The sequence below is a fragment of the Trachinotus anak genome, unplaced genomic scaffold (genome assembly GCF_046630095.1).
Source record: "Trachinotus anak isolate AG129_WGS33_773 ecotype Australia unplaced genomic scaffold, CSIRO_AGI_Tana_v1 ptg000028l, whole genome shotgun sequence".
Lineage (NCBI taxonomy): Eukaryota > Metazoa > Chordata > Actinopteri > Carangiformes > Carangidae > Trachinotus > Trachinotus anak.
Genome location: NW_027273879.1, coordinates 7923408 through 7949070, shown reverse-complemented (window position 1 = coordinate 7949070; position 25663 = coordinate 7923408). Strand labels below are relative to the sequence as shown.

The following is a 25663-nucleotide window of genomic DNA, read 5'->3' as shown; positions in this document are numbered from 1 at the left end:
GATTTATTGACCAAATGTTGCCATCTTTATCTGTTAAATGGAAATGTGGCTGAAAGTATGAAAATACAGAAAGAATATATAATGAAATGGACTTGAAATAATTGTCAGTTCCTGACTGGTAGAGGAGTCACCGTTTTTACGTAATCCAAACATAGTCACACACTTCCAACATCAGCAACCAATGACTTATGGATTCAGTTGTTCCACAAATACATTTTTGAAATTGCCAGTTTTTACATTCCTATGCAGAATGACAAATTTACCCGTAAAATATAATCTTTTGCAATATACAGAACAGTCGCTCACTTATTAAAGTTTCCCTTTTATTTGTATACTGACTCTAAATTGTACTGTTCTCTTTGCGTGTTTCTTTTTATATCCTCTCTCTTGATTTTATCCAGTTCTTTCACTCTACCATTCTTTGCTGTATCGTCTTTTATGGCTTTCAATCACTGCCATCAACAAAAAGAGGCATATATATATATATATATATATATATATATATATATATATATATATATATATATATATATATATATATATATATATATATATATATATATATATATATATATATATATATATATATATATATATATATATATATATATATATATATATATATATAGCAGTAACATCCCTTCTGCTGCTATAGAAGTCTCTTCAGTGACTGAGACATAGACTGCTGAGCACATGATGTCCTGTATGTGTGGCCTCGGGGAGCATCATACGTATGCGTGAAAGCTTTCAAGCTTTTTCAGTTCGGCACTTGAGACTTTCTTTGTCCGGACTCAGAGGGTATCTGGTCCTTTAGTTTGTGCAAATTCACTGAACACAGAGCCCAACATGTCTGGAGAGAAACCCACCCTCAGGTGCACAGATGTAACTAGTGGATACATAAATTAAGGAAGGAAATGTGATGTGGATCTACCAGACAGAAAAGGGGTCATTGTTGGTTTTAGTTTGGATATACAGTGTAACTCAGACCAGTAAAGTAGGCTACTGATTAAAACATCTTGAATGGAAATTTTTTTTTACCAGACCTTAAAAAAAAATCTGATAACATTAACCTTGAACATATGTGATTTTCCTTCATAAAAGTAAGGCTCCACATTTAAGCTAAAAAAAGAAAAGGAACGACGATGGGTAACATTTGCACATTTTATTGATTCATGAAAAAAACATTTTTTATATCTTTTTTCAGGGGTTGTTTCCCCAATGTTGTGCATTTTCACAGTTTTAAATATCTGCCAGAACTGACCCATTTTCAAGTATTGTTGTAAAAGTCAAAGCTGAACACAAGAACACATACTGCTTCAACTATTTCAGTGCTGTATTTCCAGAAAACAAACCAAACAAAATGAGAGACAAACACAGTTGCTTATAGTATCTTATGTACTACATTTGGGGTTGTTTTTCAAACACTGTATTATGTTAAATAATTTCTGAAATAAGGAGAACAGCAAGATGAACTGACTTGTGGAACATCAATTTTTTTTCTTTTTCATGAGATAGAACCAATAGTTAAAGCTAGGAAACGAAAGCAGATGGTCCTGAGTGTGAAGTTGGGATGTTTTATTGGTATAAATAAAAGGGATGTCTCATGGGGGTTAAATAACTACATAAAGAGCTGAAGCAAAGGTAGCAGCCCTCAAAAGAATTGTAAAGGTGTGGGTTTAGGAGAGGAGGCTTTTGATCTCTTGGCACAGCTCCACAAGCAGAAAACACAACAACAAATAATGTCCCACATGGCTACATTTACATTTGTGATGTTTCTCTGGAAATACATTTGCTAATGCTAATTTAATTATCAAAAACAACTGGAAACAGGCCTATTATTAAGTGCCAAGAGGTTTTTGAATTCACAAGTTACTAACAATAGTGTACTGCATAGTTTTGGCTTTGTCCAATTTTGGCACTTTTTGTTTTCCATACAGCAAACAAACTGTTCGGTTTTGTTTTTCTGTGGCTTAGTTAAGGAAGCACATGAAGCATATATGAGTTATTTCTGCCTTGTGAATATAAAACACACATCAGTAACACAAGGTTTACAGATTCAGACACACACAGAGAAGACAATTAGTGCCCTTTTCCTAACATCAGAGTATCATAGTTAACAGGCACCCACTCAGTGATTTCAGTATTTCAATTTCCTTTTCATAAAAAAGTCTCTGTAGGCATCTCTGTAGTTCGTCGACAAAAAGAGATACATACATCGCTTCCTGTTTATTAGTAGAAAGGTGTGTCTCTGCATATGGCTTTGTAGCATGTGCATGTGTTCAGACAGTCCACGTGCAGGCCTGATAAATGAGTTCACACTGCCAATGTGACACTGCTGTGACAATCAGATACCACGCCGGGCCTGCTCCTTTCCCCTCAGGGTGTTTGTGTGTATGTTTGTGAGGGTAAGCTCTGTCCCTGCTTTATGACAAGGGCGTAACCTTTCCTGCAATGTGTGTGTGTGTGTGTGTGTGTGTGTGTGTGTGTTTGTGTTTGTGTGTTTGTGTGTGTGCGTGCATGTGTGTGAGCGAAAGAGAGAATCATGACTCAACAACAGCAGAAATGCATCAGTGAAACTCCTCATCCTCCCTAAATCCCTCCAATGGGATTTAGCACTGAGACTCACATGACAACACACACACACACACACACACACACACACACACATACACACCTTACGAATGCGGGCCTCTGCGTGTCAGGGTTTAATTACATTACATGTAGTCCAGCTTGAATACTATCCACCATGTCCAGAGGTCATCGCAAGACATTATGAGGCAGTCCACGCTACAGAAATGTCCCCGTACTAGATTAGGTGAAAGGTCACTGAGTTCTTAACATGAGCCCCACTTTTCCAAATAGATTCAGTTTGTTGTCACCTTCATCTTCATTCCCTCACAGCCACTCGACTTAGTGTAGGAATGTGGCGGCTCCTCTCACATGGACACGTTGCCCCCTGCCCTTTGCTATTTGACCTCACTTAAACCTCACCCATGACTCTAGCTAGCCCCTGCCTTGCACAGCACGACTCGGCACAGTTCAGTCCATTTAGGGCATGTAAGTGTGTCACTGCAGATCTAATTATGACGGCAGTCCCTAACTAGCCTCTTGCTTCTCTTCTCCCTCTCCTATCACCACGATGCACTGGGACTTGGCCCAGAGCAGAGGCTATCGCGGTTACGCATGAACCGAGTTGAGCAGCAGTGTCTAATGTAGCCACGTACGGGCTTCGAATGTAATTATAATATCAACAGAGCCTTTTGCTAGCTAATTCTCCAAAGACTGGAGCGTAAGGCTGTCATTCTAGTGAACTAGCACGCCATTAGATTTACACTGGACAGTATTTCATGGTTGAATAAATATTTAAATGTTTTGGATATTACAATTTTGTTTTCTTCGGAGATGTGAGAATGGTATCAATCCACTCAGCTAACCCTCAGCAAGAAAACAAATAAGCATATTTCTCAAAATGCTGAAATATTCCTTTAAGGTCTTGGTAGATATTTCAGCCACATGAAGGTACTGCTGAGTTAAGTCACACATAAATTCTGTTTTGTAATGGTAAAACAGACAGAATATCCTAAAAGACAGAAAGAAATGTGATCTGAACCAAGTGTGAAGGGTGAATGCTTTGTTCAGTCAGTAGTAAGGAGATGCTAATACACTGAAACAGCAGCCTACAAATCTTTGTGAAATACATGAGCAGATCAGACTTGCATGCAAATTTTTTTTTTTTTTTGGATTGGAGGCAAAACACAGGGACTTGGGGAGCACAGTGAACTTGCAAAAAATGTTTGTAGCTTCTGGAAGCTACAAAGCTCTGAAAGCCTCTGAAGAACTGGCCGTTAACAGAACAAACTCTTACAGAGCTCATTAGCAGATTAAAAAAAAACAGAGTTTTTATTTTTGAGGCTGAAGCCGCGCTCAAAGATTAACATTTAAATGGGCGTTACTTCATTTAATGTTGCTGTTTAGCTGACCAGAGCTGTTTGTTTATGCGTGTTTCTCAGTCTCACATTTGCTGGCGTAAAAATAAAGAGACGAGCCCCACATTTCTGCAGCAAGAGCTACAACTGGCAAAGCAGGGAAGTGGGTCATCTATATGCCAACCGAGCAGTTGGGATCAAACTCGCATGCCTCCTGCTCTGCTTTTCAGCCTCGACAACAGATAAAAAGTGAGAGAAAGAAGAGGCGAAGGCAGGGGAGAGGAAAGGAGGAGTTGGAGGAGGAGCGTTGGTGTAGATGAAGAGGATAAGGGACAAAAAATAAATATTAAATACTATAGAGAGAAAGGGAACAATATTAAATACATTGTGTATGATTGTCAGATGAAGGGATGACTAAAAGTGGACTGTGCACTGTTCTTATACTCCAGTTATGAAAAGTTATTTCCCCTGTCTGTGACTGCTTATTAATTTAAAGTATCGATTGTTTAACGTGAGCGATGCAAACACTTGCTTTTTGTGGCAAGACAGATTAGGCAAGAAAAAAGAGAGGGGAAGGAAGTGAAAAAGGGGCCCTGAGATGGAGAGATACAGAGAAAGGGAAACTTGTTTTCTGGCATTGAATGCTACAGCCACCGCTAAGTAGAATAAAATGAATGAAATGAGTTTAACTTTGCTTTTGAGTACCTTTTGTTTAAGTTGTTATTGCACATAGAGTCTCGTGTGCTGAGTGCTATTGACGACGTTTGGCTGAACTGGTGTTCTCTGTATGTCCATCTGCACAGAGCATCTCCTCTGTTGCATAATGCACTTGAAACACAACTAGTTAGCCTGGTTGTATAACTGTGTCTACACATAATGCTGGTTGTACTTGTGAGACAATACATTTGTCAGGTAAATGCAGCTAAACATGAAAAAAAAGCCTAAATTTCAGACCCAGTGTTTCTTCTGTGGTGTCACTCCTGTCCTAAACCCACACATGCCAGCACCAACAGTCTGGAAGAGACGGGACTAATGAGCAAAATACTGCATTGCACTTTGTTTAAGGCTAAAAAGTTTGCAGTGGAAAGCAAAGTAAACTTAAGGCAGCATGGATTGAATGTCTTGCATGTTAAAAAAAAAAAAAAAAAAAATCTAATATGTCACCCAATGCAATTCGCCATGTGAAGCACATGACAACAACAAGAAACAAAATTAAATGCACTCTCTCCAAACCCATAAATAAAAACACAACTGTACATGTACAGAACATTTGTGCATATCCATGTAGTAGCATATGCGCAAACATGGTCATGTAAATACTCTAATTCACCCACACTCACAAACCTCGTATCACTTGACCCAAAGAGCCAAAATATAAAATATTAAATAAAAAAAAAAAAAAAAACAAAGTAATACCCTTGTTTATTATTTTTGCAATTACTTCATTTAGCACAGTGAGACCCGACCCAGTTTGAAGGTAGAATGGTTGCAGTTTGTTCACTCCAGTTTCAAAAGTACTGTATGTTCAACTAGCCTCCGCCCTCATAGCAACAGCTGGTCTTTTTGTCAGAGCTGGTGTCATTTGTCTCTGTCTGTTTTTCTCTTCAAAGTAGTTTTAAAATGTAAGAGAGAAGAGGAAGGAGGCGAAAACAGAAGAAAATTTATGTCAACGAAAGGTTAACGCAGTGAGAGCTGGTGAGGAGCAGGAACGAAAGAAAAGAGAACAAATAAGAGATGATACTGTTTAAGTATCCAAGGCCAGTCTGGTCAGTGAAGCAGGTCAGTATTTGGGTGGGATGACCACCACGGAGTCACCATTCTTTGGCCGCCACATCAGCACCTGGGCGTCATTGGCATTGGGCTTGACCATGGCGTTAGGGGGAATGGGCTCATTCTTGCCCAGGATTTGGGGCTGTTCCTGGGCCACAGGCTCGTTCAGAACGGCCCTGTGACCCAGAGGCTTTTCTGGGTCCACTTTGATGTGAAGCCGCATCCTCCAGCGGATTGTCTGCAGGACAAGTGTCTCTGAGGTGGCCTGGTTAATGGCCACCAGCCAGGTCGTAAAGCTCTGATCGCGGTGGATGCTACTAAGCTGAGGCACATTGCTGTCACTGACCGGCACACCCCATGTCACGCTGGGGTAGAAATTGTCATTCATACTAACGGTGAACTTGCTGTCCTTCTTGGTGGGGCCTACGATAGTGCAGGTCTCCGTGGTGTTGCCGTACCATGGGTAGTTGACACCATCCGAGTCACTGATGGCCTGGATCTTGCCATCACGCAGGTCGGGGAGCTCCCAACTCGACCTGGAAGTTGAAAGGGATCATCAGTGATAGAGCTCATAGCAATTATGTGGTTCATGAGATTAAAGGATGATTGGAAGTTATCACAAGTTGGATCATTTAGTTATAGTTTTGATCATCATTTCTATGGGTTATGATAACACTGTATCAATTGAACCAGGCAGCTCTCTGTAAACTGTCATGGATATTTTCTTTTCTTTTCCAAATACCTTATGTCTTTCTTGACCTGTCTCACTTCTTTTTAGTGATATCAACATTCCTATTACTGACAGGAATGAAAACTACAAAAGTAAGGCCCAAGTTGTAATAAACTGGAATTACCCTGAAGGTTTAGCTCTGACACAATATATCATACCAAGGATTTCTTGTGTAAAAAGCTCTCTTCTCTAATTCTGTCTTCATAAATAGCTTAGCATTTGCATCTCAGTATCCAGTAACACATGATGCAAAATGTGGGAAGTTCGAAGCTCACAGTCGGGTCTTTCCACCAATTTTTAAACTGCTGAGAAAAAATACAATACAACACTAAAATATTGTGACACACAAAGCGGGTGATGCTGAACAGCTTAACTAACCTGGTACCTCTGGTCCATCCACCAATTGATTTTCTGCCAGCAGCAGGAAAAAGATTACCTTTCTTTCCCTGAAGCTGAGGACCAGCAGAACAGTGGAGATAACAGTGTGATCACAGCCACATGACTTACTGTCCGGCCTGGCCTCACACTGTGATTTATGTATTCACCCAGGGGGTGAAATTAGCATGTCAGGCATGATATCAGCTGGCATTTGTGTGTGTGTGTGTGTGTGTGTGAGAGAGAAAATGTGTGTGCATGCATATGTACATTACTTTTTCTGAAAAATCAATCCATTCTGTCAGTAGCATAAACTCCACTACTAAAAAAACAAAAACTTTTTATTGATGAGAAAATGACTGGATAGAAATATCCTTCTTTTAATATGGCTTCACACACATCGTACTTTATCATTAACATGTAACTATGTTCCTTCATCAGATGGTACTTTCCATCAAAAGTTAAAAACCTAAATGTCAGTTTTGTTTGACAGTAAAACCGAGACATGGTCCTGTACACAAATTTCTGTGAAACTGTCGTGGTAAAACAAAGTACATCAAAAGCCAGAAGATAGCAGCAAGGGCAAAACATCAAGTAGAGTAGACTGCACACAAGTACAATGTAGAGTCATCTACCCACTATGGAACTTTGATCATGACTGCAGAATGCATTGCAGAGGAATGGCTCACTTCCTGTTTTACACAGCCAAATGGTCTGCAGTATGTGGTGTGAGTATTTGTGACAGGACCACAATGATGTTAAAAAATGATTCACTACTTCACTACTAAAAAAAAAAAAAAAAAGTGACTCCCAAGCATGTCAGTTATTGTAAATGATGTATGCACCCTAGTACAGCGAGTCCCAACAAGGGGTACCTGTTCTTACTGTTACTTCTGGAGTTGCAGAAAAGATTTAAATTATACTTTGATTCAAATTATATATCCACATATTGACCAGAATTCTATTGCAGTCGAGAGAACATGAGGCCAGTTAGCAAATGTACAGATAAGGGTATGCAGTTAGCTAAAAGTAATGGATCAATAGTTGAAATAGATAGGTAAATGAAATGTAAAGAGTTCTCTAAAATTAGTGAATAAATGGTTGAAATAAAGCATAAAGAAACGACAGTGAAATAGATTTTTAAAAAGTAAAGTAATGGATGAGTAATCAAAAACATCTAGCTTCCTCAGTATGAATGCAAAAGATAGTTGAATTGTATGGAAATAATACCAATACCATATGCATTTTTATGTACTGTATTTTTAAGTAACATTGAAATGTTAAAGAAGAAAATCAGCCAATCAATATTTGGAACATGATGGTGTTGAACCTGAGTTAATCTGACAAGGCTGAAAGAAAAGGTTTGGGAACCACTGCTTTAGCACATGATTGCAACAATTTCCTGTTCACTTACGACTTTAAACCTCGAGTTATAATAAGCCCTGTGCTGTACACATTAAAGCTACGAGCTCTTTAGCAAAGGTTTAACTGGACCAGTATCAATTTAAGCCAAAAACAATATGTGATATTTAAAATGTGAAAGCTGTAGGCCGATTGACTGCACGAAAGTTACTAGAAGTTTGTAAACAGCTTCATTGAGAAATGGTGTGTCTTACTGTGAAAGTTTGATCATGACCAAACAGAGGCAATGTGGAAACAGCTCATTTCCTGTTTCTGCAGCTGTGTTGCCTCTATCATTTGAATGTTAAGAGTGAGTGGTTTGGAGAAACAAAATTCTGTTAATAAGACATAATAAGGAATAGAAGTGAAGAAATAGGATGCAAATGCAATAAATCAACCAATTACAGCATGCTTTATCCTCACCACCAATGAGTTTGTGAGCGTGAGTACAACAGTCCCACACTGCCCCACCGAGTTTTTATTTTTAGCACCTTTACATTTTTAGGGCAACACAGCAGGCCTCGTCTAATCACAACACACATTGGTATGTGTATTAGCATGTGTGCATGCCTGTTTATAAATACACACAATGTCCAAACCTACAAAACTGTACCTCAGTGAAGCTGCGCTAAAAGACAGGGGTGGGGGGAAGAGAGACAATGAATGTGTCCAGAATCCTGAGCAGATCATCCAAAGCCAACTGAGAAATCACCCACATTCCCATCCTCATCTGTTCTGTCTGATTACGGCACACTTAAGTTTTATTACTATCAAAGAAGCTACTTAGTATGAGAGTATCAGCAGCGAGAGCAGCCTCATCTCTTGCATCCTAAGAGTGACTTCAAAAATGAACATCAAGAATAAATGGCCTTGATAGGCTCGTGAAGTTCTGTCATTATCTGCCCTTGCTGGGAAGAAAAGTTTAATGACTTTAAGAATGGAATATGATAATATATGAAATGCATTTTTGAGCATGTGAACTACAGGGGCAGACAAAATAATGTAAACACAGTACGAAGAGGGGAGTTGGCTTTGCAAACACTACCGCAAAGGTGGATGGGTGCATTCCAACACCCCTATATACAGTGCAGTGCTATATATAAACAGTATCTGTTACATCCATATTAGTTCCAATTGGAGATCACTGTTCCTCTTTGTCACACAGTATTTCCCATATGTAGCCATTATCATATGTGAAAGTGCTGCTTACTGTTCCTCTTTAATGGCGGACAAATGTGACCCACCTTTGAAGCAGCATTTGTAATTTCAGAAATGAAATCCTTTAAAGTGATGCATTCATGTTATTTTGGAACCTGGTTGTCAGTAGTTCATGTGATCTGTAAAAGAATCCCTTCATAGCTGAAATGATTAGTCGGTCAATAGGTTGGTTGATCAACAGAAAATTATTTGACCACTATTTATTTGGTGGTTCCAGCCCTTTAAATCCAGCCCTGTTTTATAACTCAATATCTTTGGGTTTTTTTACATGTGGTCGAACAAGACAAGACACGAGAAGATGCAGACAGACATTTTTTGAAACGCTTAATTGATTAATTAAGCAGGCTAATCAAAAATGAAAATAATCATTAGTTACAGCCTTAAATCTTTCACAACTGATAAAATTAGAAGAAATGCGTAATACTCTTCACTCTTCTACTGTGAGCACAGTGAAGTACAATACACTAGGAATTAGTGACTATCTCCAGTTTTTTGTTTTGGGCTTCAAAATGGGAAACTATTCAGCTTTTTGTTTATATTATGTTTCTAGATTGGATGTTTTTTGCTGATTTTCTTTGTATGGAGACAGTCATCGTTAACTAAAAAGACAGAACAGTATAACAATTTGCAAGCTAAAAGAGTTAATATTCACAATACAGTCGTGTAGTTTGGATGAAAGAGGCAATGACTGTAAATTCAAATTGCATTTTACAAAAGGCATCGATCAGTCTGGACTTTGGGAGAGTAATTGGGGGCTCTCTCACTTTCTCACCATCTCGCTCACACCGACACACACACACACATGTGGGGCCGTAATGGGGCGGGGGTGTAGGGGAGGGGACTGGGTCTCTAATCTTAGACGTGCAGCACTCAAACATCCTCTGCTGCAGTGCCTACAGATAAAGTGTATTCTGGGTACATGTCGGCTTGTGGCTTGCCCACCACAGGGTATAAGATACGCTACTTGTATAACATTTGCCCCAACACACAAGGAGGGAAAAAAGCAACAGAGACAGTGAATGAGACGGTGTCATGACCCCATTTTAAAGCTTTTGAATAACCACTGGTGCAAAATAACTGTATTGACAAGCGGAGGGATCTGACAGGTCATAGCAATTATTTTCCATCACAATGTCCTGCTCCCATATCTGTCAGGTTTTGAAGTACTTTGTAGCCTGCAGCCACAGGCCCACATGCTGCAGACAGCTGAGCTACTGATTGAATTAAAGTGCACTCACAGACACAAGTCCATTTATCTTACTTCACTGTAAACATTATCTTCCTGACGACAGATGTTAATGTGTAATATTTTGAACACACTGCACAGAGTTATGCTGGATAATGCAGATGCAACCAAGTTTCACTACTCAATAAAATGTCCACTTTAGGGAAATTTTAGCATTACATGCACTAAAAAAACAGGAACTCCAACACTCTCACAATCCAGCCCAAAGTACACTGAAATAAAGGTTCTGTTTCAGTGGGTGGACATGACTTCATTTGGAAATAAGTGCCTAATTTACTTTAGTTGGGCATCTTTTCGCCATGTCGACACTGGTTAAATTTTTTATCTGCATAGCCTAACATCAGCAACTGGTTGTGGTAGAATTTGGCAGCCTAGAATTTTAGTATTCTCCATATTTTTTTTTTTTTTTTTTTTTTTAGATGAAGCACTTTTTAATCACTGTTTTTATCAGCGCTAGATGGTATAAACATAACGTGCTAGCTAGCTTTGAACAATTAGTTTATCAACATTCAAATAATGGGCAATTATTTTGATAATTGATTAAGTAACCAAGTAATTATTCCTCTCAAATGGCAGGGTTTGCTGCTTGATCTTTGTCAGACAACAAACTGCTGGTCAGACACATGTAAAGATGTCACTCTGGGCTCTTCGAAGTCACGAAGGCACTGTTCTTCAGTTTTTTTTGTTTTTTTTTGTTTTTTGTTTTTTTACAGTTGTAGACCAATATTAATCTATTCATTTCAAAGTAATTGGCTGATTAGTCACTAATGACAATAACTGTTAATTGCAGGCGTAATACATCTGTGTGAGAATTAAGAGGATTGTCTGAGTGATCCCAGTAAGAAACTCAGAGGGAAACATAAAAAGTTTTTGGCAAACCTTTTTTTTCCCTTGTATGTTAATTCATCCAGAGCTCAGAAGGCTTCATTCCAGTGTTGGGGTTCAGTACTCCAAACATAAAACCTCTGGGGACTCCAAACCAAATGTGCTCAACACATGCTCATCACCTAACAATGATGGTCAACATCAGTAGATGCAGGAAAAAGAGCCCATGATACTCACATCCCTTTGTTTCCATACGTATTGTAGAACTCCATGTGATTACACGCTTGAATCCAGCCGATGGTCCATGTCTCTTGCCCGGCCACTGGCGGCACCAGGACCTGGGCATGAGCTCGGAAGTGCGGTGTCCGGTAGCGCAGGACCACGCTGTTTGACTCGTCGATGCTGGTGGGGTTGGAATCGATGCAAGTGTTCACCTCCAGGACGATGATACTGTCTCGGAAACTCTTGGGCTTACACCTGATACTCTGGATACAGCCCATTGCATTAAACAGCAACACAATCCACAACAACGTCCAGAGGTCTGGGGGAGAAGAAAGACGCATGGAAACAGCAAGAAAATCACCACAGTTGGATCCTCATCATGATTCCCCCACCCCAAAAAACCCCCCCCACCAAAAAAAAAACAAGAAAAGCTTACCAGAACGAAAAGTGTTTATGTACAGAAGACTGTCTCATAAAAAACCCATGCATCTTTGATCCAAAACTACTTTCAGAAGAGAAGAAGAAGAAGAAGAAGGGCTTAGAAAATCTTCATATTTGCAGAGCGCATGCTTTCCGGTGCGTAAAGGCAACTTCACCGAATAAGCGCAGGTGCATTAACTTTCCTTATCCGTGCATTGATGTTTTCATGCTGTCAGAATACAAGTCACTGCGTCCTAAATGTGCTCTATAGCAAAATGACTTGACCCTCCGGCAACATGCACCCATTGGAAAGGTGCGCGTAAAAGGTCCGGGTTAATTATGAGCTAAATAATTAACAAAATGTACTAGTGTTACATTTTAGTGTCGAACTGTCTTTTGTGTGATTCTTTAGCCTATTTCATTAGAGGCTAATCCTCGGACTATCATCTAATGGTCAAAGCTCTCTACATCCAGCTGGTGACAAATCTGACTTGAAAAATGTTAAGCCGGACAGTTATAAACGACAAATGGCAGCTCGGATATGAGGCTCACACTCAGCAGAGATGCCCAGTGTCCGTTTAATCCACAACTGTCTCAATCCAAAAGTGTATTTTAACGATTTAACACCATTACTGGACGTTTTTGTTTGTTTGTTTTTTTTACGACAATACAACGTGTGGATTATAGGTCCATGTGATGCAACTGCATGAATCGTGGTCTATTTATAACCGACAAAAAACAACATGCAAAAAAAAAAAAAAAAAAAGAAAAAGAGGAGTCTACCTATAAAACAGTTCACTGGAAAGTCTCCAGTGTCTTCAGCAGGGCGAAGTCCCAGAGAAATTGAGAGTGAACGGCTGCTCGCACAGTTCCTCGGTCAGAGAGGTAATTCCGTTATCTCCTTTCGCGCCGGCTCCCGTTATTTCTCCCCAAGTCTATCGCTGCAAATGATTTCACCGTCCCACAGAGACACAGAGGGAGAGAGGTAGCATTTCCACCCGCACTGAGACCTACTCGAGCGCCGACACATCCAGAGGACACAGCCGGGTCAACTTTAGCACCCATTTCACCGGATGCATTCTTAAAAAAAAAAAAAAAAAAAAAAAATTTAAAAATAAATAAATAGAAAAGAAAACATAACGCCTCTGTAGGATGAACCGCCAGCACATAGTCACATAGTTCGAGCGGGCTTGGCCGTCGCGGTCCTCCGTGTGATGGGATGCGGTTCAGCTTAGATTCCTGCACAAGCTGTCATTCCTCCGAGCTCGTCCCATCGCTGCCACGGCAGGTTCACCCCGATACGCATTGGTCTATTTCAGCTGCCTGGGAAGCAGCTCTATAAGTATCTTTGAGACGACACTTCCGCCCTGAGCACCCAGGCATGCTGGGAAATGTAGGCACGCATGTTCGTGTTGGGTGCGGTGAATTGTCTCAGGGCGCGTTATTGGAGCTCCCATGTTATATTAAATAAATGCACATGTTGAGCCGACAGGAGGTGGAGGAGGGTTGGCCACTGCTGTAACTCAGCTTACAAAAAACTAACACACATAAGCCCGTTCAAACAACAACAGTAGACTAATGAGCATAGGGTAATAATTAGGCTAATATTAGTTGATTATTATCATTATTATAAGCCAGTAGACTAGTAGTAGTAGTAGTAGTATGGCAGTAGTACTTTCACTTTGACTAGATCATATTCCTTACCGGGTTTAACTTGCAGATAAATAACTTAAAAATGGCTTCACTTGTGTTTGATTTTGTTTAGACTTGTGAGTGTATAGGTTCTTCAGCTGTAATGCAGCGTTGGCAATACGACTTAACATCAACATTTATGTCAGTAAAGTTTGTTTGATTTCATTTTTACTCTGCAAAGAGGTTTTGGGGCAGATCTGATCAGTGTAATGATAATCAATATGGCTTGTGGTCTGTTCTGGTGTTAGCCTATTTGTTAGGCTTGGCTACAAACGCTTTGCTTTCCGCCACAAAACAACGACAACACGTTTACTTATTCATTCATCCACTTGCTCTCTTGCTTGTGTGATTTCTGTAATGGTAGCACGGCGGTGGGATATTTGGAAATCCTGCCTCTATGTCTCCCATAATGGTGGGGAGCTCCTCTGTCCCGCTGCTGTCTGTTTAAGCACCTTGGAGAACTCCGCTCCGCAGCAGAGCGCGACGCAGAGGCTGAATCGGGACTGTGCGTAAACTACGTCAAATCCGCACGGAAGCTCCAAACGCTTCACTGGCTGTGCTGCCTCGTCTTCACCCTTTGTTGGTGGTTTTGGCTGACTCTTAACTTCTTCACGTTTTGCCTGCATCGCTTTATATAGGACCAGAGCCGCCTCTCCTCGCTGCCGGGATAATCAAGGTGTTGTGCAGGCTGCAGGCGAGATTTACAGTGATGCTGTGTGGTTCATAGCTATCCATCCCTCCGCCTGGTAAGATGACAACACCATGTCTTTCGTATTTCTTGCACCGTCTCTACACTGAGCTTGTCTTTCACAGAGACACTACCTGTTAGTTGTGTACCTGTGCAGCGCTTTGCCGTAACAAGATACGCATGTTGTTATTTTATCTCCATGCTGTAGATCGGGTTTCTCCGGATTGGCCGAGGCAAATGCCATTCAGTGCACTCTCCTTGTCCGCATGGTATAAACAGCATGGCCATCGCACATTCCAGTGGGTCTAAATATATCTATTAAGGCCACAGGAGGGGGAGGACTGGTGGTGGGGGTTTATCCTGGGACATTTTACTGTCGTGGTGAACTCGCACCACTTGAATTATCTTCCGGAGATTGACAATCGGTTACTGCACCCTCAGAGGTGAACTTGGCCCTATCCAAACATGCCCTCGAATTATAATGCGAGATCCAGGGCGCGGGAGAGAAACAGCGTCCTGAGCAGACCTGAGTTCATGTCCTTGAACCATCAGCCCCTCCAAGGCGGCGGCGGCGGCAGCAGCGGCGGCCCTGGCCCCGGCCCCGGGCCCGGGCCCTCTAAGAGCCGAGGCAGCGCAAGGCGACCGGGTCAAAACAAGCACCAAACAAGCCAGCAGAGTGAAGAACCTACCGACAGTGGCAGCAAGGACAGGAGAGAGCCCAGCAGAATGCCAGAGGAAGACTGTATGCAGCTGAACCCTTCTTTCAAGGGGATAGCAATGAATTCCCTCCTCGCCATTGACATCTGTCTGTCCAAGCGAATGGGGGTGTGCGCCTACACGTCGTCCCCCTGGGGAGGCTGCCGCTCCATGGTCGCCCTCCTAGCGCTCACAGGGCATGGCATCACGTGGATCATTGGCACTATCGTGTGTCTCACAAGGAGTAACACTCTGGCCGGACAAGAGGTCCTGGTCAACCTGCTGCTTGGTAAATGCCACATCACACTCACCAGCCTGTGCAAAACAGGCAGCTCACCCACAAAGTGCACCCCATGCACCATGGCTGTATGAAGAAGTTTACACCAAGAACCAAACCACTAGAGTGACCTGCACCCCCAACATGCTTTTTACTGATACCCGCTTTTATTCTCACCTGGGCAAACGGTCAGCTGTGGCAGTCATGCCTCATGCTTTAGCCATACAGTCCCGTTTCCTGAGAACATATTTGTTAAAACACAGGGGTATACTTAACTTCTAAATGTGCTTTGTAACATGCAGGGGTGTGCATAACACTTTATAAAAAGACATCCTTTATAAAGGGCTTATAAGTTGTAATAAAATACAGCAGAGGATCTTTACATGACAACCATAATTTTCTTCAAAACGACTTGTTGCAGTTCTACAAGTCGCTAAAATGATTTATTAACAGTTATTTAAGTTAAACATCGAAACCCATCATGAGATATGACTTACTAGAGAGTGGTTGAGTGTTTGTTTTCAAGCGCATACACTTTCTAATGCAAAGTGGCCCTTGTTAATCTTTATTATGACTGACGCATGATAAATATTTTGCAGATTCTGCCTCAGCAACAGAGAACAAAAGCTACAAATTCAGACTTAGCAAGGAGTCACAACGGCAACAGTTTGTCTGTTTTGTTCAGTGGAGTCAACATTGTGTATTAAAAAGGAAGGTTTTTATGTTACAAGGGAGTTTTTGGGTTGGTTTTTGTTGTTGTTTTGTTTTTTAGAAGTATCCATCACAGTATCCCATGCAATGCAATCCATTGCAGTGATTTTTAGTATGAGGTACATACTATATTACTGCATGTAATGCAGTGATACAATACAATTTAATACAGCAACACAAATTATTGCTTCAGGATTACAGGAACTGGCAAAAGTTGTTTTGCAGCACTCTTTTATTGAGTTGCATCACACAGGGGTTGTTGTGGATGGATGTTGGATGTTGTGCTTCATAGTTTTAGCAACAAAACAAGCTACCTTTGATCAATGCTCATTCAGAAGCCAATGGATTTGCAAGCATTTCAAGGTCCGCCAAATATATTGAGACGTTAAGCTTGTTAACGGCCCTGGTTTGATAAGGTTTTGTCCCATGGGTCCATACATAGAAAGGTCTTTGTTGTTGTTGATCCAGTTTTGAATTGTTGTTCTGTCTCTGCTGGTGGTAATAACAGTGCAAAGCAGTGGCACAGCTCATTTTATTTCAACATATTTCTGCAGCAAATAGCAGATGACATGAAATTGCATTTTTTAGAATGACTGGAGGACCTTTGTGTGTGTGTAAGCAAGTGCACATACACACGCACATACACAGTCTTGACCCACACAGATTATTGACCAAAAAGCAGTACAAATCCCCTGTCTGTGGCAACATTGAGCGCTGATTGGAAGCCAGTAAATCTCTGGATTTGGGACACCGTTGTTTTGTGTTTAGAACATTGTTCAACCCCAAATTCTTGTTGATTACGTGTTGGTCCAGGATAATTTCTTGTCTGTTGAGGTCTGTCAGGAGAGAATCCACGAACATACTGAACAGTGGGTGGGGAATTAATATTTATTGCTTCTGATTTGTTTTCCTGTAGACTGGTCTATCAGGATTGGTTTAATTCAGTCCACTACTATGACCATATGAATTGTGCAGTGCAGAAATATTTCCCATATCGTGTTTTGAAAACAGTGCAGCCACACAATAACTGGGACTATCTATAAGACAACTGAACATATCAGTGGATCCAAAAGTAGACCTTGACTGTGCAGAGGATGTTCCCACCCTTATCAGCTGCAGTGTAGTCCAGCTGTGGTGTTTTCTGGCTTCTTTGTCTGTGCGACTTAGTTTCTGCAGTGACCTAATTACTCTAATTCTCAAAGAGTCCATGTTTACTGAGAACAATGCAACTCCATTCGAAGTGTAGAAGAGATATAAACAATTGCTGAAGATGATTGAAGCATCGAAATTAAGTAACACATATCAGCAATGACTGAACACTTACACTGGAAGTCTTTATAGCTTACACTGTGTTTTCAGTTTTAGTAGCTTTGAATGAGACTTTTAATGCATGTAAAATCAGATCTGTTGCCCTTAAAATTTAGTTTTTATAGTCATTCTTTGGTAAAATGGGTTCAATATAAAAAAAAGTGTTGCTGTTATTTCATTTTTGTTTCATTCAGGAATTCAGGAAATATAAGGATAGCACGCATTAATCAACACCTCTGTTAATGTGCCAGCTGGCAAAATTTCAAACTGCTGTCCTTTGGCAAGATTTTCTGAAAACCAGTGAAGTGATGATACAGACGACACAAGAGAGGAAGGCCAGAAAGATCAACAGCAACAAATTAAACATTCTTAAGACGGTGCACAAGCCATGCATATTTAGACATTTGCACAGCGAGGAGGCGGATGTGATTGCAACAATAAATGAGGCAGAGTTTGGCGTGCTCTGAATGCCCAGCTCCCTGTACTGTAGTTGAGACCTGCATGGATGGTGACAGTAACAAACAGACATGATTACGCCGTGCTCACACAGCTGTTGTCTCTAATTAATTTTTCATTAAGCTTTGTGGAACAGATAGCTCAGTATTTAGCATTATATTTCAAGTGGCTTACCGGTGTGCATCTCTTTGCTTTCTGTTGGTTGCAAGATTTCAGCAATACTACACCTGTTAAAGCAGCGCTAATCAATATTTCTATGTTAGAAATAGATCACATGACTACTTGCATGTGGAAGGAGTCGCTCATAGTGACAACTCTGCAGCACCCCCTCAGATCCACATAGCTTTGTAGGTGCTTTTACTTGTTCTCTGGCCCACAACTGTCCTGTTCTGGGTCACAGTCCCCGTTCTTATCGCTTTTTGCCACAGCAAGCAGCCTTTTTTCAGAGAAAAATACTCTAAAATCTGCCCAGCTCAAATGGCAAACGATTAAAGGTAGTGACTAGTTTGTGAACACTGTGGAGTTAAACAGCCAAATATCTTGAACAATTCACAACCTTTGAATTGCAATTGTATCTAGATAAGTGTGCAGTACCTTCGTTTGAAGGAGAGAGTGCCTGTTTCGGATGAACAGATGGGAAATCACACATCCTGACAGGGGAATTTAAAATACTTATCATCTCTGTAGTGTTAAAATCATTACTCAAAGTAAATTACAACAGCAGCAAAAGTAGAATAGATCAGAGATGGACTGCCAACCTCCCTTCCAATCATGGCCACCTTTAAAATGACCTCTGCTTATAACCAATGTGTTCTGTCCTGATATGGCTGTAGCCCATCCACAATATTTTACTGCATATACAACTATATATCTGGCACTAATTGTGTGCAAGTTCATCCAGTGAAATGTTTCCATCAGAATCAGTGACAGCTCTGTCATCCTTGCTGCAGCAGGAAAGAGGAAACTCTGATCTAGGCAAAGCATTATTGTGCTTGGTACTGTGAAACACAATGGGCATTGTGGCATTTCCTCACAGCGCTAGTTGATCTGTGGCATCATCTCACAACCTTTGAATTGCAATTGTATTTGGTTTGATATGTTGATGATGCCTGATCAGTTATCCTCCCAAACCTGTTGCACTTCTTGGAGTTGGAGTTTCCATTTGCAGTTTCGCAGATTCCCTTTGAACAGTCAATCTGAGTTCAGCGCTTTGGATCTGACTGAGTGATGGAAATTGTTTGAGTGTTATTGTGTGATCAATAACTCTGTGCTGACTGACCGGGGGCTGACTTCCAATGTGTTATCACACATTGTGGTGACTGCAGTTGTGCTGTCTGTCCTGAAAGAATCCTCACATTCTTGAAGACTTTGGTTTGATATGTTGATGATGCCAAACAAACCTACCAGGACAAACTGAATCGTCACTGTTGCTGCAGTCAGCTGAAGGGCACCACAGAGGGGCTTGTGCTTACAGCTGATAATATGATGTGTCATTGCTTGGCTCACCTTGTGCCTCCCCTCAGTAATTTTAGGAAGTCGGCTGCCACAGGGCAACACGGGACTGCACCAATCTCATTATGTTTTTACCTTTTACGAGCAAACTGCAAACTTTCCTTTGTTCCTCTGTCTCTTCCTTCAGTGTTTGGATTTTTTTCCCACTGGCCATGAAAATGACAGCACCTCACTAGCCTGCCTTTAAGGAGCTGTAATGGAATTTAAAATAATGCCCCCGTTAGGACGGCAGCCGGGCAAGTGGAATGAGAAGTAGGGCAGCATAACCAATATGTCAGAGAAGCTGACAGTTATTTAGTGCAGGATTGGTTGAGTGTGTGTGAAGATGGCAGACCTGAACAGAAGTTAAAGATGGCGATGGGAGGGATATTTTTGGGAGTGCGATGGTGCTATAAAAGGCATCTGCAAATGTCTGGTATGCACACTCAAAGCAAATTCTACTCAGTATTGTATGCCTTATCAGTTATTCTTGGTCACCAAGATATCTATGGACATATAAGTGCTATAGTTTTTTTCTGCTCAGTAACAAGTCCTGGTAAAACCACACTGTTCCACTCTGACAGTTTGTTCATTATTTGTCTTTTGCTGTTGTTACTGTTCTGTTTTGTAGAGACTACAACAATGTTAGCAGCAATAAGGGTTTACAAGCAGACATCACTCCATTTTAATCAAAAAATAACAATTAAGATAAAAATTAGGACATGTTGTTATGGCGAAGACTAGACCGGATTCATAAAAATAGTTATTAGTGCATAACTATGCTTTGTCCATTGGTGGAAAGTAACTGTACATACATTTACAGAAATACTGTTTTACTGTTCAATTTTCAGGACTTGAGTGTTTCACTTTACTTTGCTCTTCTACTCTACTACATTTCTGCTTTCGGACACTTTTTTTAAAATTGAAAGATAGAAAATCTTGCAATATGATGCACTTTCATGGATTAAACCATTGTTCCAAACCTTTTTAAATAACAACTGTTGATGTTGACATACTTAGGGTAGCTGTCACATTTCAGATGTCTATGATTTATTAGCATTTAGCAGTGTAATGTTACATTTTTCTATTGTTTCTATCTTAATACTTTTTCCACCTCTGGTATCATAACATGTCAACTTGCTTTTTCTGTGACAGCGCTCATCCTTGATGTCATGACTGTGGCTGGAGTCCAGAGACTGGTGAAGCGCAGAGGACCCTGGGAGATGACGCCAGGCTTCCTGGACTGCGTCGCCATGGACTTCTACTCCTTCCCTGCCGCTCATGCCAGCCGAGCCGCTATGGTCTCCAAATTCCTGCTGTCCCACCTGGTCCTGGCTGTGCCACTTCGCATCCTGTTGGTGCTGTGGGCCTTTCTTGTGGGCATATCCCGGGTGCTGCTGGGAAAACACCACCTAACCGATATGGTGTGTGGCTTTGCACTGGGCATGCTCCACTTTAGCTTGATGGAAACAGTGTGGCTGTCATCAAGCACCTGCCAGACTCTTATTTCCATAAGCACACTCAGCTGGAGCCCTCTTTTCTAAACCCTTGATATAAGGCTATGCTAGCACACAAGGCTTACTTAACACACTAACCCCACAATGTCAAGGACTTAGGTAGGTAGCTGAGTTATTTTTCCAAGGTTTTGAAGTTTCTCAGTGCAGACTGTGGACAGAGAAGCATTAATATCTTGATGCAGATGCTGGCTTGCATGTAACGCCCAAGACAAGACCTTTATAATGCTTCACAAATCCTGGTATCTTCAGTCAGATCAACTCACACACTCCCTTACTGCTCCTTCATAATAAAGGGAAAAATAAAACAACTGCAAAGTGGCAACAATTTGGTGAAAATGTACATGCACGATTAAGGTTTTTGTTTTTTTTGAAAGATTTTTTTCTTCTTTTTTAGATTTTTGATTCTCATACAGCATGAAAGCTGGTATTGTTCATCCATAACAAAATCCGGTCTTAAATCTGTGTGCCTCCTTCCCTTTACCATCTTACTTCCTTTTACCTCCACTCTCTTACTTCTTCCTGTTTTCCCAGTTTTTTTTTGTAATTGTTTTGCTTTTATATTGAACTAATGAAATACTTAAACCACGTCGAACACTGAATAGAGTTTGGTGTAAGGCTGTAATATTGGATGTGATACTAAAATAGATGATTGTTGTTTGAATATTCCGCATTGTTCCTAATTGGCATGACGATAATGTTTGTGTATTTCTGATCTTTTTACTCTATGTTTATCAAATATGAGCTTATTTTTGTGTAAAACAAATGTCACACTTGCACAGACTTTAATATTTTTCTTACAGGTTCAAATATGATTTCCTTCAATGTGCCATTTACAGTATGCTGGAATGAGTTGAGATCTTTTTTTTTCATTGCTCCTCAGCTCTTTGATTGCAGGCTGCTGCAGACAGCCAAACAGATGATTATGGTCTATGCCCCATTAAACAACTCGCAAAGCAAAAATATCTGTTTGAAGTATCAGTTTTTAAGAAATTATGCCTTTATTTTCTGAATGTGTTTTTTATGGACATTTGAATGAAACCTGCTTTTTTTTCTCCTTTGTGGCAAAAATATTTCAGTGCATTGGTTTGGTGTATAAATACAGTTTTACGTACATTAGTTCAGTTTGTTCTGTATTTCATGTTTTTACGTTACTTTTCCATTTTATTAATAAATGAGGTGGACTATCAGTAAAATGTGGATTCTCTGTATTTTAGATTGGAATTTGGAAACTGTCTGCCTACCAGATTGAGGAAAAACGCTGTTAAACCTAAATTGACGAATGATGTTTATAAATCAGCTGAATCCTAGTAGAAGCTGAACTGCCCAGGTTTAAGGCAGCTTTCTACAATAAATGGCTGCTTCAAACATCACTGTAAGGTGAACTGGACTGTAAGGTATCACATGGTGCACGACTTGGTCAGCAAAAGAACAAAGAAGTGTGGTCGAAACCTCACATTTTCATTACACTGTTTCCTGCAGTGAGTTTAACATTTGACTTCTCTCACTTTCCTCTGCTTATATTTCTTATTCTCGGTTTCGTTTGAAATATACACATGTATATATCTCAAAGAAAAAGAGTGCACTTCACACGGAGCATCTACAATTACATCTTGGCAGTTCCAGTGCAACTACTCTACAAGATTGCTCTTCACTATGCAGAGTTCACTTCAGATTACTCTTCAGTGGTTGGTTATGAACAGATACTGTTTCAGTTTTTGCCTTATGGTTGCCTAGTAACTGAATCACTACGATTTCTAGATCAAGATGTTTACCTGGCTGAGATTTGATCCTAGGCAGGCGAAAACATTCATGTACTAGTGCAACAGTATTTCTGATTGTCATCAAGGCTGTGAGTCTTCACAGCCTTTGACACTGCTTTCCTGTCACACCACTCTTACCACGGGCAACATGACAGGAAACGGCACCAGTGCAGTGGTGTGTGTTCTGAATCAGTTCAAATAGCAGGAACAGAAACTGCTTTAAAAAAAAAAAACTTTCAGAGGGAGTCAGACGTTGATACTTAAAATATCTTTCGCTGAATTTACAGCTGTCAGAGATTCTTATGCGTTCCCTGGTTGCATGTGTGCAGTTAGCGATCAGAAGAAGTTGGCAAATGTCTGAGGAACATTTGGACCATATTTCTCCACCTCATTATTTTAATCAAACAGCGCAGAGCAGACATAATAGACATAAACAGGAAAGAGTGCAGACAAGACAGGCACATGCTCCTAATAGGAACCATTTTCTTTTTGCCAATGACGATACACACTGACACTGACTACAGTATCCTAAGAAAAATCAAACATCATTTCTACCAAGAACATGGATTGTAGACAGGGAGCTGCACAAAAAGAGAGAATGACACACCTGACACCAATGTAGGACTTTTTAAAAAAATGTTTTCTTAAGGTAAAATAAAAATGTAATTGAAACGGCCTTGCTCACTCTGAGGGTTTCAGCTTTCATCCTGACCACGATGATTTACTTTCTAGCGAAACGTGAGAGACATCACAGTTTGTTACGAGATCCAGGTTTGTTTAAATTTTACACCAATATCAAGGCCCCTGCAAGCCTGCAAAACATGTACCCAAAATATCCCTGTGAGTAAGTGCTGATAGTGCTTGCAGGCCTGTTTCCACATGCACCGAATCAACAGACACCACACTCCCTACTGTTGTGTCCTTATGCCCTGTTTGTGTCATGCTCTTGGTTAGATATAAAATAGATGAGAGGCAACATTAGACATCACAACCGTACAGGTGCCACTGATCTCTCACCATGCCGTAGGTGTGTAGCTCTGCGCATGTTATAGGGCCAAACAGCTATTCTGGTGATTGTCACACATTTGCATTTTCTCATCTTCCTAAGTATATGTTCCTTCATCAGGATGAAAAAAAAAAATGAAAACGCTATTTAAAAGATTAGCCCTGGAAGCACTCCAAGCTTTTAAGTGTATTTGTCACCATAGTCTGCAAAATGGCTGCATACAAATGAAATAAACATCTCATGTGCTCTGATAAACATTTATGCTGCTTACACATTTTGTTGCGTGATCATCCATTGTTCTTTTTTGTCCCCGGTTTAAATCTGTATCTGTACATCCTGCTGTGAGATCTGCAGTCTGCAGCCTTTGAGAGAATGGCTGATGAAGGGTTAGACAAGTGCCCCCTCTAGAGGAATCTGCTTGATCATACTTCAGTGCTCCAGGAACCTGTCTTGTCTGAAATTATCATGAACTCTGGCAATGCTGTTTAAAGTTTCCTTTTTTTTTTTTATTCATGTTTTTAGAATTAGGAGAGTAGAGGTGAGTAAATGACTAAATAAATAGATAAATGAAAAACTAGAATGGATCCAACCATTTTTAGTGGGTAAAATCTGGACAGGGTTCTATTGTGGTTTTAATGCAATATGAATTTGTGCATTCGTTTCATGTAATTTCTAGTTCACATTAAATTCAGGGTTGCTTCTTTATTTTCTATAGTGTACCTGTATTCCCACACTGGAGTCACAGATCAGTGGAACATTTTTAATTGATTATTAGACACATTTCTGGTAGCATCACGCAGTTTAGGATGGAATTAGTCATACTTGAAATAAGATCAAAACCAGGATATGACTCAAAACCAGGATACTAATGGGTAGGTGAACTTACTGACATTTAGCTGGGTTCTTTACTATCAGAGAGGAAACACATTTCAGAGCCCATTTATCTGTTTGCTGTACAATCAAAAGACCGTTTTGCGGATGCAGTGTTGTAATTTGGGCATTAGAGATCACAGATCACAGTTGAACCGGAGCCAGACAGTCTCACATAAACCAAAGCAGAGTGAACATTTGCTTATTCTAGTTAATTACCTTTCCATCATTCTTTTTGGACAGGAATAATAAGGGCCTTTAGTGCCATTAATTTAACTCTGTGGAAAATAACATTTCTTTTGGAAGAAGATGGGAAAAAGAGGCAGTGAGGTAGAGCTGTGGCCACAGAGGCTTAGTTATGAAATCAAAGTAAATGCACCATACATCAGCAATCAAATCTCTTTGTATGATCCCTCAAATAATTCATTCTTGTATAACAATAATAGAGCTATGTGATAATTCCATTTCAACCAAATTCGCTGAAGTGTTATTGAAGACGAAACCATTACTTATCACTGATGCACTCAGGCTCATGCAGCGACAGAGGTGCTGGTCTTTGGTTTATGCATTCAGTCATGCAGACTTGCAGGTTATTCACATGTTTGAATGTTCCGGTAAATGCACCAAATGTGGCTAAATAGATTATTTCCTGTTGATCAGAAGTAATCCTACTGACACCATATGCTTGCTTGTACATCACAATTATACTGGCTTGAATCCATCATCTGAGAATAGGTCAAACTACACTGTCATTCAACCAGCGGTAGAGAATAAAATGTATTTATTTATATGAAACTGTTCAAAATGATTTCTTCAAATACTGAAAAGAGCAGATCAGTGTACTCATGTTCTTATACATTTTTGACATTTTAAAGCTTAGGTTTTTCTCTGATGTCATTTTCTGAGTTTCCCATTGCATACTGTGTAGGCAGGTGCTTGGAAGATGGGAACATCCACAGGGTGGGTATTTCCGTTGCATGCAAAGCAGAAGCAATGCATGCAATGCAGTGTTCTGAGAAAGAGGATACATGTGCTCCAGTCAGTTCCAGGTACTTTGG

The 25663-nt window shown here is 40.4% G+C and overlaps 2 protein-coding genes across 5 annotated transcripts in view; one reads left to right on the top strand and one right to left on the bottom strand.

Moving 5' to 3' along the window:
* Positions 1 to 22186, top strand: part of LOC139611923 (inactive phospholipid phosphatase 7-like) — a 61650-nt gene extending 39464 nt beyond the window's left edge. Inside the window, exons 1-3 of one of the 3 annotated variants that reach the window (XM_071466964.1) lie at positions 13602 to 14571; positions 14722 to 15498; positions 20608 to 22186. In XM_071466964.1, the coding sequence (XP_071323065.1) occupies positions 14979 to 15498; positions 20608 to 20996 (909 nt within the window). In that variant the 5' untranslated portion in view covers positions 13602 to 14571; positions 14722 to 14978 and the 3' untranslated portion in view covers positions 20997 to 22186. Of the gene's footprint in view, positions 1 to 13601; positions 14572 to 14721; positions 15499 to 20607 lie in introns of those variants that run through there. The other 2 variants (XM_071466961.1, XM_071466960.1) reach the window with 2 other exon arrangements.
* Positions 1148 to 13452, bottom strand: fam78ab (family with sequence similarity 78 member Ab). 2 transcript variants are annotated; one of them, XM_071466966.1, is made up of 3 exons: positions 12917 to 13452; positions 11729 to 12032; positions 1148 to 6232 (listed from the first exon to the last, which is right to left on the bottom strand). In XM_071466966.1, exons 2-3 carry the CDS (start codon positions 11989 to 11991, stop codon positions 5707 to 5709), a joined length of 789 nt encoding a protein of 262 aa, XP_071323067.1. In that variant the 5' UTR covers positions 11992 to 12032; positions 12917 to 13452; the 3' UTR covers positions 1148 to 5706. The 2 variants fall into 2 exon arrangements, with proteins under 2 accessions (XP_071323067.1, XP_071323066.1); XM_071466965.1 differs by lacking the exon at positions 12917 to 13452 and having other exon boundaries at positions 11729 to 12115.
* Positions 22187 to 25663: the final 3477 nt, after the last annotated feature.

Excerpts from the sequence above, each read along its gene's own strand:
- fam78ab (XM_071466965.1), bottom strand. The coding sequence starts at position 12,054 with ATGCGTCTTTCTTCTCCCCCAGACCTCTGGACGTTGTTGTGGATTGTG. Across the intron at positions 6,233-11,728 it reads ACGTATGGAAACAAAGGGAT|GTCGAGTTGGGAGCTCCCCG; the intron begins GTGAGTATCATG and ends TTCAACTTCCAG.